This window comes from Amphiura filiformis, chromosome 14 (genome assembly GCF_039555335.1).
Source record: "Amphiura filiformis chromosome 14, Afil_fr2py, whole genome shotgun sequence".
Taxonomy (NCBI): domain Eukaryota; kingdom Metazoa; phylum Echinodermata; class Ophiuroidea; order Amphilepidida; family Amphiuridae; genus Amphiura; species Amphiura filiformis.
Window position 1 is genome coordinate 24,200,591 of NC_092641.1, and position 15,751 is coordinate 24,216,341.

At 39.0% G+C, this 15,751-nt stretch overlaps 1 protein-coding gene across 1 annotated transcript; it reads right to left on the reverse strand.

Moving 5' to 3' along the window:
* Positions 1-557: 557 nt before the first annotated feature.
* Positions 558-13,587, reverse strand: LOC140169860 (uncharacterized). The gene is made up of 8 exons (XM_072193173.1): positions 12,723-13,587; positions 10,194-10,366; positions 8,671-8,773; positions 8,049-8,136; positions 5,601-5,774; positions 3,731-3,894; positions 2,851-2,983; positions 558-1,814 (listed from the first exon to the last, which is right to left on the reverse strand). The coding sequence occupies exons 1-8, from the start codon at positions 13,275-13,277 to the stop codon at positions 1,669-1,671; spliced, it is 1,536 nt and encodes a 511-aa protein (XP_072049274.1). The 5' UTR covers positions 13,278-13,587; the 3' UTR covers positions 558-1,668.
* Positions 13,588-15,751: the final 2,164 nt, after the last annotated feature.

Sequence of the window (15,751 nt, forward strand, 5' to 3'; positions counted from 1 at the left end):
CTAGGATCACGAAATACTCCTTTAAATGATTTAGTTAATATACAAGTGCTGTAAACAATCTGTAAACATCTTCTGTAAAATTATTAATATTAATTTGACAGTAAGAATACTAGTATACGAATTTACACATTATATTATGCAAAGTTATTAGGCCATTCAGTGATTTGCTCATCCGGACGATCGTAAAAATAATAAAAATTCAGATTTTGGTACCTTTGTCATTGTCATAGATGTGTTAACATAGCCTGCTAGCAGTGGCGTAGCTGCCGGGGGCAGGGGGGGGGCGATCTCCCCTGGCAAAAATTGCCTATTTGGGCCCCGCCCCCTAGTGCAAGGAAAAAAGAGGAAAAAGGAGGGAGGGAGAGAGGAAAAAGAGAGAGAGAGAGAGGAGAGGAGGGGAAGAGATATTGGACTCCATACGATATGCAATACTATACGATTATTATCAATAAGCCTGGCAAAATTGTCTATTTGGGCCCCCGCCCCCTAGTTTGGGCCCCCGCCCCATACAGGCTTGCCCCCACCCCACCCCCCACCGCCCTGGAAAAATACATACATAAATTCGATTTGATTAAAGTTTAGCCTCATGATACCGCGGTCCGTCAAAAAATTGTGCATTCTGGGGGAGCCAGAGGAGTCCCCTGATTGTTTTCCTCTTCTCTCCATTTAAACTTAACATTCCCCTTATCTTACTTATGGTTCAAGTAAAAATTCAGATTCCCACCTAAAGACCCCCAAAATCGGATTACCCCTTAAACTCCCACTCCCCCCTGGAGTCAATATTGAACGGTCCCTGCAAATAAGTCCAAGTCTAATTTTATCTAAACCAAAACCCAAAATATAACGTACATGTTTAAAACATTTTTGTGTTTGCTGGGATAACATTATGTTAGAATGTTTTCCATCAAGTTTTCAAAAATGTTTTCTGCATGTAATTAATCGTTTTATTCAATTTATATAAGTAACCCGCAATTTAATAAGTTGAACCGAACTTTCCGACACAACGTCGCGTTTTTGGTTCAGCTATCCAATGCGGCATTAGCCTTTTCGAAGCTCGAAGAATAGCGTACGCAATAGGAGCCTGTAGTATTCAATATCGGCAAAATCCACCAAATCAAAGAGGCCGGTCGAGTGCAAATCCGTCGGAACACGCTTTTCAATACGGAATAAATGCTAACCTCATCGTGACATCATCCAAGCAGCAAAGTTCATTTCCCATTGAAAAAGCGTTATCCGACGGATCTGCAGTCGACCATTCTGCAAAAGCCTCTACCCATTTTGTGCAGCGCCACAAGACTGATTCGAAACAGTCGTATACACTGCGCATGTACTGTGTCATGCTTCGTAGCGAAGATTGACGAATGAGGGCAGCAGTCTAGCAGCGCCATCCTATTGTGTCCGCCATATCTCAAGAAGGCTAATTATAAGTGATTTGCTTTGTCCACGGTTTGTTTTCCTTCTATACGTTTTTTGTTGCGGTAAAAGACGAGGCTAACTTTAGGCACTGAGGAAGACGCTGACGAATATCATTTCGATTGAACCCTGCAATACAATCCTCTCTCTGCGAGCACCAAACTGTAGGCTATTCCTTAAACCACTTGTGTCTGTGATGAGAGATGCGACCAAGTGTCATGTTGCTATGCAAGAATCACCAGACGAACCAGAGTTTCAGGAAGAACTCTCCTGTTGTGTTGGAGCTGGAGGCACTAATTTGAATCTGAATTTGGAGTCTGTCCCATTCACTAGGTCGCTTTCTGATGTGTATGCATTTTGACGTATCTTCAGTTCTCCACTCTCGACAGCAAGAAAGTGCCCTGAAACAAAATGAACAATGTGATGTTTACATGTATATACTCTCTATGATAAAGGAGGAGGAAGAATAAGAGGAGGAGGAGAGAAGGAAGAAGAAACAACTGATGGCAATGATATTATGGTGTTGATTTTGATTTAAATTTTGATCCAAACACAAGGAATTAATTCCTACCTCGGAATTTTCAGATGGTACTCCATCTTTCATCAGCGAGTGACTGACTGTATCAGGTCGTGATCCTTTTGACCTTTGACCTGATAACAGACTCGTAGACTCCGGAGAGTTTGAACGGGTACCGGCCCCGTCTTTGTTGAGAGATGGTTGGTTGACTTTGATGTGAACTGCTTCCTTGACTCCACGGTTCAAACTTTCAGGAGTCTACGAATCTGTTATCAGGTCAAAGGTCAAAAAGATCACGACCTGATAAAGTCACTCACTCGCTGATGAAAGATGGAGTACCATCTGAAAATTCCGAGGTAGGAATTAATTCCTTGTGTTTGGATCAAAAGTTTAAATGAAAATCATGATTTATACCAACACAGATGAACTTTCATGAATATTATAGTGTTGTTGTGATGATGATATCATGCTGCTGCTGCTGATGATGATAATGATAATGAGGAGGAGGAGGAGGAGGAAAATAACAATGATAATTATGATACTGATGTTGTTGCTGCTGTTGTCAGATGCTGTTGTGATGATGATGGCGACGAGTTTCTTCTTTAAAAGTTCAATTTAATGTTCCTTTTTTAACAACAAAAATTGTTTCTCTTGGAAAGAAAATTCACGCTTTATATATTTTAGAGGTTCCCTCTACAATTCACCCACCCGCATGGTGTTAATAGTGATTGCTTCCTAAATTGCGATATTCCAGCTGAAATCTATACACCCCTACTGAAGACATGACCTTAATCGCTCACACAGGGAGTGTAAATATCAATGGAGTCATAAATTCAGGTAAACCTATTTGAAATTCACACACCCTGTGATCTTCCAACAGGGGTGTATGAATTTTACTTGGAATAGACCATTTTCAGTACCTTTCATCGTTGACGATTCCAACAACATATCGCTGCCGTTGGCTATCCCACCCCACGGAAAATGCAGCAGGAAATATCGATTGTCAGGTTCCAATAGCCCATCGCTTGTCAGACCATCAGTTTCTGTTAAGCCCTAGAACAAAATAAGATAAAATGGTCATTAATTGACTATTTGAGTAATTGATTAATTACTTGAATTATTGATTGATTGATTGATTGATTGATTGATTGATTGATTAATTGTTTGATTGATTAACTGATTGCTTGATTGATTGATTGATTGGTTGATTGATTGAAAAACAAAATTGGTTTTGGTAAAATTTTCGTCAAATTCCCCTCCATGAAAGTTGCCTTTTCGCCGTGCTCCCTCCCCTTCCCCCCCCCCCCCCCCACCCCCAAGTACTAGCTACTCTGCACCGGCTACGTCACTAGTTATAATAGCTGCATAAAAATTGCGCTTCACATCACTAGCAAAACGTTGGCTTATTCGCCGTATAGAAGTGATGATGTAACAGGGTTAACTACCATAGCAATAGATGAATACAATTTTTGAATACATCGCCCAGCACTGCAACTTTCACGCGTCACGCGGTCCCTATACATTAAAATGTCAAAGAACAGGGATAATGACCTGGATCTTAATTCTATAGAATATTCATAGCATACTGATCATACGCACTTGTAAGATTAGTATCTTTGAAAGAGCGATATTGTATTCAATCTATGAATGCAGACATAGGGACCTACACTGGTGATGAGTGCAACCTGCTTTTAGTGCAGGGCGTTAATTCAAAAATTGTATTCATCTATTGTTATGGTAGTTAATCCTGTTACATCATCACGTCTACGGCGAATAGAATATTGGTCCATAAGTACTTACCAGTGCGGCTTGATGGATGTTAGCGTCGTCTGTCTTGATTTCCAATGCCTTTTCACTTGTCGTGTTCTCACGCGTCACTGTGCACGTCACCGTAAACGGACACGCATAATAACCGCCACCGACAGGTTGACAAGCTGGCGTATATGGATTCAATTTAAATTGACCTGGATAATAATGACAAAAAATATTTCATGTTGGCCATTTTCGCCGGGCTTGCTCGGCAATTTGATTCGGGAACATCTTTGTTGACATAAAAGATAATGATTTTAATAGATGACCTAGCCCAACTTTGTGGAACATCATAATTTTTGTGGTGAATGTGTCTGCAAGTAATACTATTCAATTTTTGAGAAAAAGATAGTACGGTTTCATGTGTCAATAAACATATATTTGCAATTACAATCCACAAGTTTAATTCATAACACTTGAATTAGGATCAACCATCAATCTTACGATTCTGCTTAACAAGATTCTATCTCAACCGACCCCGGCTTTCCCTTTTAAACGGACTTTTTATTTAGTTCTTTTTTAGGTGAGCCATACACATCGTCAACACCAGGTGAATAATTATTTTGTATAGACGAATCCAACGAGCCAAGTCATGGTCAGGATTTGGTCGGACATCTTTGGGTAGCCGCTAGCACCAACCTGGTGTTTTGAGCGTCCAATGTGCAAATAAAAGCCACCTAACACCCAGGGAAGATGCAAGGACGAGGAGGGTTAATATAATAATAGCTAATAATATATAATGGAGATAATTCCGCAGGTAATCCCGTCGCATCTATTCATACATAGTCCTTTTGTTCGCAAGTACATCAATGCATAGATACCGCGTGTAGTTAATCCGATTATTATGTCACTTCAACAGCGAATAGACCATGTAGAAGCTTGTAAACTTTAATCATTCTTTTGTCTACCTGTGTTTTCGCGGAAGGTGTAAAACGGGTGATGGAATGCAGTTTAAAATTTCCGCCAAGGCCGAATCATTTCACATTTTGGGTGGATTGTAGCCGACGGCTACCCAACTAAAGGCTGCTAGTCAGGTGTAGGAGTGCGTGGATTTGGATTCCTCTATAGGCAGTGAAACGAACCTGCAGCCTTATGGGCCACAGGGCCCGAAGAGGATAGGTAAGGTAAGGTAAGGTAAGGTAAGGTAAGGTAAGGTAAGGTAAGGTAAGGTAGTGAAACGGACTGGTCTATAAATGCTCCGCCAGCTGCCGAGGGTCACAAACAAACTCCGCGCGGTAAGCGATTGGTATTGATATCGCATTGGCTAAAAACGCCGGCTAAAAACTAATCCCTATAGCTCATGTTATTAATTTAGCTGTTTGAGTTGTCTTTCAAAATATACAGGCAAGATTGATTATTCTATTGTTGAATGTCGGACAACAAAGCTTGTATTTACACAGTCTCTATAGAATTGATAAATCAATGAATAGTCCGAACCGTCTCGCATTCCTGAAGCACCTATTGGATTGATATGAATTCTGTGACCCGACGACGCTACTATTATAGCTACATAGGCATATGCTGGTGTGTTCACTATTGATATGATAAAATCTCAAATCCCTGCATATATCATTATTTTTGCTATTTGAACAAAATTTGGTAAATTTTGCACATGAATATATGTGTTGAAAGAATCTGATAACCTTCACTCTGCGTATTGAATTCCCCGCTGGCATCTTGAAAACAAGATTGACAAAACTGACAAAAAAAAGCAAATTTGCTTGAGTTAGAAATGATAAATTGATTGATTAATTGATTGATTGATTGATTGATTGATTGATTGATTGATTGATTGGTTGGTTGGTTGATTGATTAATCGATCGATCGATCGATTAATCGTCAATTAATTGATAATACTTACATCCGTTCGTATCCTGTGGGTGCATTACAAGCATGCCATCATCGGTGACTCTCATATACCTCTGGAGCTCCGGGGTTTGATGTGCAATGCGCATGTCAGTAAGGGTGTTATCCCTCACGTATGTCAAACGTTCACAACGGATTTCTAAGATCTTGATGGCAACTGTATTTTCCTCTGTTATGGAAGAAGATGTGACATACAGAGAGAAATACATGTGAAATTGATACAAATTGTGTAAGATACTGTATAGGCCTAATGGCACATTAAAGTGGGGATGCCAGATTGTTTTTAGAGGCTGCTGATTGTCCACAATATTCCTTAGAAAGGCTGATTTTGCAGGAATTTCGAGAATGGGTTTGGTCTCTCAATGCAAATAAGATAAGATAAGGCACCCAGTGTCTTTCCAGAAACTATGATGCTGCTTGATAATATCGCATGTTTTGCCTCATTCTCATTTTGATGACTTTGACTTACGGAATAGAAAACACGGTCGTGCAAAAACCAACTATAAAAGAATCATACGACGAATTATAATGTTCGACTAAGAAAGTTCTTTCTCAATTTTCCTGGTCCAACAGAGCGTAATATTAAAGGCCTATTCAGTGCCCAGCAAAAGTGCGAAAAAGGGTGTTTATAAATTGCCTAAAAGTGAAAGATATGTCATTAAAAATTTTCATTATGTTTTGTCGAAATGAATAAATTTGGCAGAAAACAGCAGTATTGAAGCAGTTGAACCCCCATTCAAATACAGTAGAGAAATGTCAGATTCATGGATATGTCTCATTTTGTCTATAATAGGGTCTTAACAGCTTCCGGCTTAACCACTAACAGGCTATGTTGGCACATCTATGACACTGCACTATATTAAAACATAGGTGCCAAAATCTGAATTTTGATGATTTTTACGATCCTCCGGATGACCAAATCACTGAAAGGCATTTATATTTATGGACCTGCGGCCCTAACTTAACTTACCAAGTCTCCAAATTTTTACCATAAAACCTTTAATATAACTTTTCATTTCTTCCATTGCTATTCCCGAAAATAGATGCACGCCCCTATATAGGAGTTCAGATTTCCTGGGTTTTTGTCCAGTCCTCAGTAGCTCTCAGTCTAGTCGTGATTGTTGGAATCCAGACTTTTAAGGGTGGGGTATGAACGTTTGGACAGTATTTATTGTGGGACATTAGAGCACATCAGACATATCGAATTGCATTCTGAATACGAAGAATGGCCTTCTGATATCAATTATTTTTTGAAATTCGCAATGTAATACACATTTTATGGCAAATCATTAAAAATTGATATTTTTGATATTTACCAGTACTCGAAGTAAACTTAATAAATCTGATGATTTCTACCTAAAGTGTATGTAGGTGGGATGAAAAGCCGACGATCAATTGAAAATTTTGACCTTTCGTATTGAAGATATGGATTTTTTTCCCAAAACACCAAAAATTAGGTCTTTTGGGGAAAAATCCATATCTTCAATATGAAAGGTCAAAATTTATAAAATTTACTTCGAGGACTGTTATATCTCCAAAATGTGAAAAATATCAAATTTTAATAATTTGTCATAAAACTTGTATTATATCGTGAATTTCATAAAATGAAAATTATTTGATATCAGAAAGACATTCTTCGTATTCAGAATGCAATTCGATAGGTCTGATGTGCTCTCATGTCCCACAAAAATGCTGTCGAAACGCTCAAAACGCTCATTCCAGTTCCCTTAACCAATTCTCCAAATTTTTACCATAAAACCTTTAATAAAACTTTTCATTTCGTCCATTGCTATTCCCGAAAATAGATGCACGCACCTATACGCCGTAGAAGTGACGTCATAATCGGATTAACTACCATAGCAATAGATGAATACAATTTTTGAATAGACCGCCCTGCACTACAAGCAGATTGCACTAATCACCTGTGTATGTCAGCAAACATAGATTGAATACAATACCACTTTTTTTCTTATCTTACAGGTGCTAGTGATTAGCTTTTCTTTGACATCTATGGTTCAATGCATCAGTACCGCGTGAACGTTGTAGTGCAGGGCGGTATAGTCAAAATTGTATTCATCTATTGCTATGGTAGTTAATACGATTAACTACGTCACTTCTACGGCGTATAGGAGTTCAGATTTCCTTACTTTTGTCCAGTCCTCAGTAGCTCTCAGTCTATAGTCGTGATTGTTGGAATCCAGACTTTTAAAGTGCCCAAAGGCAGAAAACGTCCAGTAGAAAAATAATTCAAAATCGGAAATCCTCAATTTGAGAGATCGTTTTTGATTTTTTCATTGATTTAATTGCATTTCCAAGCTTTTCCTATGGCAACTGGAATTCCTATCGTTTTCAGAAAGCAAACTTGGAAAGCCGGACATTTCTTTTTCATTTATTTTCTGGAATAGTCCATGGCGCAACAACTTCTGCAACATCAAATACTTACCATTTATGTGAACTTCAACTGTGATTGTTTTCTTTGTAAGAATGGGGATGTCGATGCCCGCTATTGGGTGTATACGACGAATGATTGTCTACAAAAATAATAAACATGATAAAATATTAGCTAGAATAAGTATGTCCTTTTATGTAACCCGACAATTAAATGTCATTACAACGCTTTGACTAAAACCAAAACACGTTTAGCTTATTACGTTTTAAAAACATTTTTGACTGTCTTAAGTTAGCTGGGTACAGGCAGGCCATATGATTGGTATTGTAAAAGTTTGCCAAGTTAAAATGTTTTATACTTCTTTGTTTCATATGACACCCCAAATGTTGAAACCCCAAAAGTCTATAGATGACAGTAGGCTTTACCTGAGGGGCGTAGCCATTAAGGGACCCGGGGAAATTGGCCATCCCACAGACAATTTTCAGGGGTAAAATGGGGACGGCAAAGAGTAAAATGTAATGACTAAAAATGGGACAAAAAATGACAAATGAGGACGAAAATTTGGCATCGTCTTGTTTGTTTTTGAACCCGGATAATAATTGATATGGACCTATATATGGTTTTTCTCATTTTTTAAAAAACTTGGTATAGGGTATAGGTCTTTGGACAGACTTACCATGCTGAAAGTACTGGAGATAGTCCCAAAGATGTGCAGTGCCTCTTCTAGTGTGGCATTCTGTACGTCCGTCGTATCAATTGCAATGATTACGTCACCCTCTCTGTATATGGTGAAGGAATAATTAGGCATTCATCATACAAGTATCGAATTTATTCTCGGCGTTAAGAGATGGGGTATGAACGTTTGGACAGTATTTATTGTGGGACATTAGAGCACATCAGAAAGAATATATCATTTCGAGGACTGTTATGTATCAAAAATGTGAAAAATATCAAATTTTAATAATTTGTCATAAAATTTGTATTATATCGTGAATTTCAAAAAATGAAAATTATTTGATATCAGGAAGACATTCTTCGTATTCAGAATGCAATTCGATATGTCTGATGTGCTCTCATGTCCCACAAAAAATACTGTCGAAACGCTCAAAACGCTCATTCCAGATCCCTTAATGGCACAAAAGTTCTTTTAAAACGCCAACCCCGGTATTATTGTTTTGCATTTAACGTCATACGATACAAGTGTTAAAAGTGTGCTTCTTAACACTATCTTGTCTCAAAACATAAACATCATCATATTTTTACGTGTTTTAGTTTATACACCCCTATACCTTCACTGTACAAACCAGCCATTGAAGTGTTCAAGTTAAGTGTTTATTAAGTGTTGCTCTGCTGTTTTTGCAGTGTATGTCTGCTTATTCGGAGATGGAACCAGTGGCGTAACCAGTGGGGTGGCCGGGGGGGCAAGCTGCCCCCCCCCCGGGCACAAAAAAACTGGGAAGAAGAGCAAAAAATTGGGAAGGAGAAAAGGGGGAAGGAGAGAAAAAGAGGAAAAAAAAAGGGGAAAAAAAAAAAAAAAAAAGGGGAAAAGAGGGAAGAAGAGAAAGGGAAAGAAGAAAAGAAAAGAGGGAAAAGGGGAAGGAGAAGAGAAAAGGGAAGGAGAAGAGAAAAGGGAAAGAAAGAGGGAATTTGAAATTTGTACTCTGAAACACTGATTTTTTAGCTTATAATATGCCAAAAACCAGGAGCTTCAGGGGGCTCCGCCCCCTTGGCCCTCGCCGGGGCTTTCCCCCTGGACCCCACCAGGGCCCCTAAGGCGGGCCCCTGGACCCCACCCGCTTAACGCTTCGCGGCAAGCCGCTCGCGACTTTTGGTCAACAATTGGGAATTTTTTCAATCTTGCCCCCCCCCCCCCAGGTCAGGTCTGGAGAGTGTGGGACAGTCCCAGTGGGCACAACTGACGTTGAAATCACGTTGAAATCAGGTTGAAATTTCGACGTCAAAATCAATTTCGAATTTTGAAATCAGGTTGAAATCACGTTGTATTTGCAAATGGACCTGTATCAACGTTGAAATTTCAACCCGATTTCAACTAACGTCTAGGTTGAAATCAAGTTGAAATCAGGTTAGGTTGAAACTTCGACGTTGTATCAACGTTGATTCAACGTCGAAATCCTAACCTGTGCCCACTGGGTTAATTATTTCACTCATCCCTCGCTGGTTATATCCCCTATTACTTACTCTAAGTGTGCCTGTTCTGCGAGTTTCCCTGGTTCCACCATGCGAACCATCTGTCCCGATCCTTTCTTGAATGTAACTGGTTGTATATGTAGACCCATTGGAACCATTTTAGCAGCGCCCTCAGTCGGATGAGATATGTAGACATTGTTACTGGGTTTTTCTTCTACAGAGTGCTATGTATAGAAAAGCATGTTGCAACGGCTAATCATTTTATAATATACATGTAATCCATGGCTTCCCAAATTGTTTTTCCCTTGACGCAAAGTTCATAAGAAAAAACAATGAGCACAGCGCCTTACAAAAGTTACAGGCAAAAATGAAGCAAGAAACATACAACCGACATTAATACAAATGCGTTTTAAGCAAACGCTTGACACAGACACCGCCTCCCTCACTGGACTGGATTGCCCTAAAATTCCAGACTGATCACCAATTTTAACTGATCCAGCTAAATATAGCATCCTAGAAATAATTGAGTATTAGATGCATATTTATTGCGCTGGGCATGTATTGGTGCTCTGTACCAATTTTACCAAAATAATACATTCTTCATCAAACTTCTTTTGCCATACGGTAATGTACGATTTCGGTCAAATTTAAATTTTGTTATTCTCTGCCAAAAATAGTTCGTAATATTAGTAAAAACTGTCAAAGAGTTTTTCTGATAATTTTAAACCGAACATGTTGTATGCATTTTCGACTCAATGAATTTAATCGAAATGAACAAAAATACATTTTGATTCAATGCATTGAATGAAATGAAAGAATATAAACATTTCGATTCAATGCATTGAATTGAAATGAAAAAACAAAACAACCAGCATTTCGATTCAATTCACTGAATTAAATGAGGATTTTGTGATCCTAGCATCCTCTTTTTATGACAGTTTTCACTAGATATCCATGAAAAAAGCTTATTCCCAAAATTTCAGTTGATTCCGATTTTACGTTTGCAAGTTAGGCCTATGTATGATTATGTGTATTACACTGCTCCATAGGTCACTGTTGTAATTTCGTTTTGGTATACCAGAACGAAATTCAAATTTGACGATATTTTTGCTAAACGAATTAATCTACAAGAAGTATTTGGTAGATAAACATTATGTAGCCAGAGATTTCCAGTGGTATAAAAATCTCAACTTTTTTGAGAAAAGTGGGGGGATCACGAAATGCCTTTTTAAAATGAAAAATGGCCAAAATCAAATTCAATTCAATTCCTATATAGGCCTATTCCAATGCATTGAAATACCGGGGTAACACTAGTGTAGGCCTATTGCAGTAGGCCTACAGTGTACTTTATTCAGTCCAAGTTTATTGTGGCTGTGAAAGGAAGGAAATTGTGGTTTTGTTATCTGTTTTTGGTCTGGCTATATATGAGGTCTCGGACCTTCCCCGAATGGTATTACCTTTCCTGAAGCTTCCTGAATGGTATAACCTTGCATGGCACGTACCGTGCCGTATGTTATAAAACCATAACTCGCGTTGAACTTGACAATCAAACTAGGCCGGTTCCTTTAGAACTGCAATTTTTAACCACAAACATTAGGCCTATTTGTTTGTACCGGAGGCAGATTTAAAAAAAGATATATCCACAATGCAACATTTGGATCTTTGGGGACTTATTTTTATACATTTGCAAGTTTGACACCCCCTACGGGCCTGAGACCTAATTGTGGACCTGTTCCAAAGTCGTGGACGAAATCTGCCATATGCGGGGCCATATGCAGGTTAAAGTCACGTATATAGTAGCCTTGTTCAAGGCCTTCTAAATTTCCTCCCTCATGACCACCACTTGAATCCTATCACTACTTTTGGGCTCGCCAAGTCCATGATATGAGGGCCACAGACTGCGGCTGCTTATAATCATGCGTAAGTTGAACGATCGAACTCGGATTGAGCACCTTCAGGTGAGATTTTGACGAAAATGCTCAAAACCGGGCTAAAAAGTACAAAAAATGTCTAAAAATAGTAATTATCAGAGCTGCAGCATCCTGCGGGGGTAGTGGGTGGGGTGTGCTAGTTGGTGCAACAAGTTGCTCCCTTTCCCTACCCCTAGGCTACCCCCACTACTACGGGGCCCCAGGGATGTGCCATGTAGAATTGGGATACATCATTTATCAGGTTTATGGTATGCTTTAGAGACTGCTTTAGAGATGAGATGTCACCATTTTCTCCAACAAGCTGAAAAACGGATAGATTCTTGATTTTTTTTGCCAAAGTTTCTGTAAATTTGAACAGAAATAATCGAACATTTAGATTTATTTTGTGTAAAATTTGATATACTGTAGTTTGGGGTTATTGTTTTCGGAATCTCAGTCGCACATCTCTACAGTGGCGTAGCCAGATATGCAGGGGGCAAAGGAGGTAGCTGCTCCCTGTGAGAAGATTCCACAATTACCCCATGCGGGAGTTTTCCCCTTGAAAATTGCCTTTTCCCCCTTGCCCTCTCAGAAAAGTGTTAGCTATTATAACAAATTTAAAGTCAAGATACCCTGGCAATGACAATATTAAATACAGGCCTATTCTTACCTGTGTACTGATACAGGATTTCATCACCCCTGTCGGCACATTCACAACATCTCCGATCAAATCCAAGCCACCTTCAACAGTATCCTCGATATCCTCCGCCATGTCCTTAACAACCCCTCCTAATATGTCCACCGTGGCGCCGACAACCGTTTCAATATCATCAGCCACCGATATAGCCACTTTCTTGCCCTTTTTACCCACTGCTTTAACCGCATCACCGAGCCGCCCATCTGCGTCCGTGTATCCGTCTTCTCCTGCGTCTTCGTCAGGGTTGATCTCTTGATCTAAGTCTAACGAGTTGAACCCCTCACCTTCACTGCTGTTCTGTCTGGAAGACCCTGCAGATGTACTTGTTTCTGTTGGCCTGGCAATGGAGCTCTTATCCTGCTTTGCTGCGGCATTTTGACTAGCTAATGAAGCTAAGCTTTGATTGTGTTCGATATCAACATGGCATTGGTCGAGTATGGGGCCGATTACATCTGATATGGATTTCTGTTGCTGGTATGGGCGCTCATTGTTCTGAGAATCGGGTGACAAATCACGTTTCCGAGACATTTTGATGTTTTAAACGCTGAGGAAGCAAGCAAAATTATTGAGTCCTTAATTGTACCGGCAAATGCCACAGTATAACTTCTTCTGCACTGAAACACGTTATAAAATTGGTTGAACCGTTCTCTGATGACCTTTTGTACAAAAAAGTTTGAGCCTCAGCGATACAGTCTGTGCAGACAGGAGTAATGCCTTAAAACTTCACAATCACAGTCGCAATCCAAGTCACATTCGTCTAGGCCTATTATAATGTATCGAATTCTTGCAGCCTTTCTGAACAGATGAAGACTTCTACATAAACATGAAATGTAAATAAACGAATGACTATATGTTAGACGATACGTGGCTTTATATCTGCTGTAAAATCGGAGGTAATAGTGGTGTACAAAGCTTCCGCCAGATGAAGTCATTGCCCGAGTTCACTTTCCGGACCACTCAAGAACTTACTCGAGCCACAAACATATAATGTTTTTATCACTACACTACAGAACGCAACAACAAAATTAAACGTTCCGTTGGTACGGGCGTTGGTTTTGGGTGTAAAGATGAAAAATTAAATAAAACAGTAATCTTTGGCGCGGTTTTGTGTAATGTTTACATAGATTTTTCACCAGCATGGCAGTTTTCATTTTCACTAAATTCAAAAAAATCTTTTGACGTATATAAAATTCAAATTAAATACTCTGACTTCTAAACCACATCAACTGTACCACGATTGGGTATCACAAATCGTTATATAATATGATGTCCAGTTAATATTCATACATTCTTTTAAACATAGGATGCTTCATTTTTACACAAAAATATTTCATTGAAAACCCTCCCACTCGGCTATTTCAAAAAGGTAACGAGGCTTCTTTACCATGTGCAATAAATCAGCATTAAAATTAACCTTATTCTAACAGCATTTTAGAAACACTTGGATTTTGATGTACACTTCTGTGTTTATGACCAACTCATTGTTATGTGCATGCCCAGTGGGCACACCCGACGTTGAAATCACGTTGAAATCAGGTTGACGTTTCGACGTTGAAATCACGTTGTATTTGCAAATCGACTCTAACCTGATTTCAACCCGATTTCAACGTTGATTCAACGTCGAAATTTCAACCTGATTTCAACCTGAATTTCACGTTGTATTAACGTCGAAATTTCAACCTAATTTCAACCTGAATTCAATCCGATTTTAACCTAAATTTAAATATAATTATTATATAGTAACAAATTTATACGTACCCACGTGTAGAACCTCACCGCTGTGGTCCGTCTGGGAGAATATTATCATGAATTCATGATTATAGGCTAGGCTTGGTATCGCCCTGGGTAACTGGTATCGCCGTCGTTGACGGTGCAGAGGGCCGGTGCATTCGGCATCCATACGCGGGATGCAACCGGGTGTGGAGTCGTGGTGAGCCGCGCGCAGTGGTCGGTGCAGAGGGACGGTGCAGTCGGCATCCATACGCGGGAGTCTACCGGGTGTGGTGTCGGTTGGCCGCGTGCAGTGGAGCATGCGTCGGAGTCGGAGGGCCGGTGCAGTCGGCACCGCAACGCGGGAGGCAAACGGGTGTGGAGTTGGACCCGTGCGCACATTTTTGACCAAAAATCACATTTTTGACCAAAAATCAACAGTTTTGACCAAAAATCACATTTTGACCGAAAATCCTATTTTGACCAAAAATCACATTTTGACCGAAAATCACATTTTGACCGAAAATCACATTTTTGACCAAATATCACATTTTGACCAAAAAAACACATTTTTTTACATCACATTTTTACCAAAAATCACATTTTTGAACAAATATCACATTTTTGACCGAAAATCCTATTTTTAACCAAATATCACATTTTTGACCCCGGACCAAAAATCACATGTTTTGAAAAACAAACCCATATTTTTTTTCTTAAATCACATTTATGACCAAAAATAACATTTTTACCAAAAACACATTTTGTCAAAAATCAAAATTTTGCCCAAAAATCACGGGTTTTTTTCAAGATGGCCACCGCTGAGTAAACATGCAACTTTGGGCAATCTTCTTAGTATTCGATTTTGCTTATTTCTCACCTTTTTATATCAGTTTATCGTAAAAGCCTCAATTTGATGATTTGACCTATTTTTAACCTTCAAATCCTAAATAGCCTTCCATAGATTTTACGTGCAAAGTAAGCGTCGCGTTTTAGGCCATAAGTCGAGTTATCTTATTTTTGATATCATCATTATATCAACTTTTCAACGTCGTCGTAGAACCTGCAAGTTGAGTTGCCCAGCAAACACAAAACATTTTACAGATAACGTTTTATTGTTGGTTTATATAAAGGGTATAAAAACGTTTTAATAACGTTCTAAACACTTGAAAAATAGATGCACGATATTTTAGCATGTTATTATACAGTTGACAAAGCATTTTGTGTACCTTTATAATGCAAGTAATAGTAATACAGCAATACTGAACAATTCTGGTTTATTTTTTCAAGAT